General features: G+C 37.5%; 1 protein-coding gene across 1 annotated transcript in view; it reads right to left on the bottom strand.

The window, feature by feature from the left end:
- The window catches only part of LOC107556583 (rho guanine nucleotide exchange factor 15-like), a 21,806-nt gene that overhangs the window by 9,393 nt on the left and 7,941 nt on the right, over positions 1-4,472 (bottom strand). The window contains exon 3 of the mRNA XM_016239714.1: positions 380-1,132. Coding sequence (XP_016095200.1) covers positions 380-1,132 — 753 coding nt within the window. The remainder of the gene's footprint in view (positions 1-379; positions 1,133-4,472) is intronic.

Genomic DNA, 4,472 nt, shown 5'->3' with positions numbered 1-4,472 from the left:
TTTACAATTGTTGAATAAAGTCGTTTTTTTTTTTCTTTTGCACTCAAAAAGTATTCTCGTAGCTACGTAAAATTACGGTGGAACCCCTGATGTCACATGGATTATTTTACCGATGTCCTTGCTACATTTCTCGACCTTGATCGTGTAAGGACCCTTTCTGCCTATGCAGGGTCAGAGAGCTCTCAGATACCATCAAAAATATCTTAATTTGTGTTCCGAAGATGAACGAAGGTTTTACGGGTTTAGAACGACATGAGGGTGAGTAATTAATGACAGAATTTTCATTTTTGGGTGAACTATCCCTTTAATAGACCTGAACTAACAATAATAAATAGGGTACATTTTGATTCCATGCCTACTTTAAATGCCTTTATGTTACCTATAGACTTGAGAGAATAATTGCTGAGACGTCCTCCGTTCTCATAGGTCTTGGCTGGTGGTGGTGGTGGAGTTCTTTGTGGTCGGGGACTGGCAGGTGGGCTGCACTTTTTAGGGGGAAGCAGAGGGGAGGCAGGGCGTGCTAGAGGCTGAGGCAGAATAATGCGAGGTGGACTCCTGTTATCTAAAGGCATCCTGGGAGGAATGACCGGAGGTGCGTCCTTGCTTACAGTGTCCGATCCCTTCTGATGTCTGGGTGGAGTGACCACCTCCAGGCTAACATCGTAGATGGACTCCTCTGGCTCCTCCAAAGACTGGTCTTTGGGGACGTTTAGAGGAGTCTGAGGAAATGGGACAACAGAGGCGATCAACGTTGGAGGTCCAGGGTCCGATTTCCTCCTCAGCTGTTGCTCTATTAGATTACGAGTCTCCTGAAACTTGCCTTTTTTAACTTGCAGTTCCTCCTTCTTGTTCTCATCTTCAGCTATTGACTCACTCAAAGAATTCAGCTCCTTATTTGACTTCTCTTCGTTCTCTCCCTCTTTGCTTTTGTTCTGATCCTCCATGTCACTGTATTCAATCTCATCATCCTCACCCTCGTCATCATCCTGCTCACTTATTGGCACCCATACGAGCTTCATGCCAGGCCTCTGCAGGTGACATATACAGCCGCAGTTCTTCTCACACTGAGGCTCTGGAAGAGGGCTGGAATCCTGCTCTTCTCGCAGTTTGCCACCTTCTTTTCCATCAGGAGCTAGAAGAGGACATGGATTATGGTAAGGCTTTGAATGAATTTTAAGATGGGTCAATAACATGATGCTGTTTTTTTCATCCTATCATTATTATTATTATTTTTCATAAATACATTAAAAATGCAATTCACACAATGATCGGAATATGACTATGCATGTTTTTGTATTAAAAATCAATCCGAAATATTTTTGGGGATATAAAGTCAAAAATGTCAGGATGATATATGGTTGCAATCAAAATTATTCAACCCCCACTGCAAATCAGGTTTATTGGCAAAATGTACAGACTTTCAGCTGTTTACAATGAACAAATCAAACTAAAGTAATTGAAAGAGCTCAACACAGCTAAATCTTTCAAGTGGTTTCCCCAAATTCAACTGAAAATGCAACTTTTAATGATTTCTGCAGCCTCAAAATTATTCAACTCCTTCATTGCAAGCATCTTTAGTACTTAGTAGAGCACTCTTTTGCTGTGATGACCTGCAGCAAATGCGATTTATAGCAAGACACCAGCTGCAGGTTTCCAGTGCCAGAGGATGCAAAGCAGCCCCAGTGCATCACCGAGCCACCACCATGCTTAACTCTAGGCAGTGTGCTTTTCAACGTATGTTTCATTCTTCTTCCTTCAGACATACTGCTGATCCATAGAGCCAACAAGTTACAGTTTTGGTTCATCATTCCACAGCACAGAATCCCAAATTTTGTGCAAAATTGGAGCTGGAGCCGACTTTTCTTGTACATTTGGGTCAGTAGTGGTGTACATCTTGGAGTTCTGGCCATACTGTGCAAACTGAAACCTCAGTGCCTGTTGCCACCAAGTCTTGCTGCAGGTCTTTTGCAGTCACTCAAGGGTTTTTCTGAACCTGCCTTCTCAGAAATCTGGCTGCAGCCATTGACAGCTTCTTTTTTCTGTAACCACTGTTCCCTTATGTTTTAACTTGCGAACTATGCTTCCAACAGTGTCTCTAGGAACATTCAGTCCCTTCACTTTATTTTTGTATGAAGGGCGATGATCTCTTCTCTTAACTTTTTGGACCATTCTTCCAATTCAAGTATTTCATGCTGTGTTCTAATGAAGCTGATTAATTGCATCAGGTGTGCTTGAGACAACACCTGTTTTGCAGATTTGTGCTGCTGTGAGGGATTCTATTCAGGGGGGTGAATAATTTTGAGACTGCAGAAGTCTCAACATGTACACAAGTTGTATTTTCAATTGAATTTGGGGAAACCACTTGAAACATTTGCTGTGTTGAGCTATTTCAATTACTTTTGTTTGATTTGTTCATTGCCAACAGCTGAAAGTCTGTACATTTTGCCAATAAATCTGTGGGGGTTGAATAATTTTGATTGTAACTCTCCTGCTATTATAATGGAGAAAAAACAAGTCAGTAAAGAACCCCTGAAGAAGGTTAGTTTGTGTTATAAAATGCTATGTTAACTATAAGGCAAGACACTAGGTAAACCATTGTTTGTTTGTTTTTTCATGCACTGGTCAATTTTGTGATATTTTTCTTCCAGAACGTCTTCTTTCAGACTAGTGGAAAGAAAACAACCAAAATACACATTTATGTGTTCATTTGATTAAACGTTATTTAGTTATGTCTGTAAAAATCAATTCAAAAACATATATTTTAAGGCTGTTTTCTCAAAATGAGACAGAAATCTCCACTTACAAACAGTACACCAAACCTTTCGAGTTTTCTAAATTCTGAATGATTTTACATAGGGGTTTGTTCATATAACAATCACCTGATTTACAAAACATTTTATTCCTAAAAACTGACTGTTGACAGTATTTTTTTGTTTTAATTATGGAGTGGTAAATAGAAATATCCAAAATCCCCTCTGTAAAAACCTTTAACTCTACTATGTCAACAAAAGAAACAATAATTTTGAATCTGGCTTTATCCAATGTTCAGATTTCCATTCTGGAAATGTATGCAGCTGAGTGCATTTTTAATAATAAGGCCTCATTTCCATATTTAAACATAACATTTCAGAAAATGTACCATATTGTGAGTAATTAACCGTATCTATTTCTATCTATCTATACTTAAACATTTTGCCATATTATTTTAAAATTAATATCTTAATATTTTTATTAAGATGTATTCAAGAGGTTTGGAAAACGTTATTACTTTTTACTTTATGGTTATACCACATGACATTTTCATTAAATTTAAACTACTTTTAAAACAGCAGAAAAATGTTCTAAACCATATGAAACAAATATGGGTACAAAGGAGTTTTTCATTTCTAAAAACTTGATTTAGGCACTAGATTTAAAAAGTTTTTTTTCCTTTATGGATGCTCTTAAGTATCTTTGGCTCTTACATAAACATATGCTAAACAAGCTGCAGCAAAGACTGACTCTATAACCCTTAGTAGTACCATGACTGAATGTCTTTGCAGTACTCTAAACATTATATTTCTCTCGAAAGGCTTCATTTCCTTTCCCATTTCCAGTGTATAAGATCTTAGATTACCATCTCTTCTCTGCTTCTTCTTTGACTGGTTCACCTCGCCCTTCGAGCTTGCTGTTATCAGTGCCGTCAACTTCTGCATCGAACCTTTGCGCTGTGTCGATCCCTCCTCCCCCTCCTTAACCCGAAGATCTTCAATCGCCTCAAATACATTTTGCTTGATCTTGCCAAATGCTCGTTTTAGCCCTTCTGCCATTTCACTATACTGGTGACTGACCTGCTCGAAGCTCTCTCTGATTCTGGACTAGTTGAGTGCATGAACTTAATGGTAGGACACTGGTTTATTACCCCAATAATCACATAAAGTCCACTTGCATGTTACTTTCAAACCTCTAAGACAGTCAAACTAGCTCAGTTCACATAATTGTCACTGTAAAAGACTTTTATGAACACTATATTCTCAGATGATGTCCAACAGGAATGTTAAGTAAGAAAAAACAAACGGCTCTTAAACTTTGGAACAGACTTTTTGGTAATGTTTTGCATTCATATGACTCAGTACTGCACATATAATAAAGAAAATATATGTGCAGTACTGACAGAGATTTATCCTATTTTTTTGTTCATCATTATTTTGATTCGGTGTTGAGTCCCAAAAAAAAAAAAAGGTGAAATTCTAGAAAGATTTAGTTATACTGTCCAACCCTAAGATGTATTGTGGAAAAAGCGCTAAACAAATAAAGCTTTGACTTCAAAATGGTTAATTATGTTACGTGAAAAATCCTGTGTCCTGCGGTTCACAGAGTCAGGAAAGTCTCCATCTCAAAGTCAATTTCTCAAAATTCAACAAGACACAAAAAAATTCATGTACACATGTATGTATATATATATATATATATATATATATATATATATATAT

This window comes from Sinocyclocheilus grahami, unplaced genomic scaffold, assembly GCF_001515645.1.
Source record: "Sinocyclocheilus grahami isolate Dianchi unplaced genomic scaffold, SAMN03320097.WGS_v1.1 scaffold573.1, whole genome shotgun sequence".
NCBI classification, from domain to species: Eukaryota; Metazoa; Chordata; class Actinopteri; order Cypriniformes; family Cyprinidae; genus Sinocyclocheilus; species Sinocyclocheilus grahami.
This window is presented reverse-complemented; position numbering and strand designations above follow the sequence as displayed.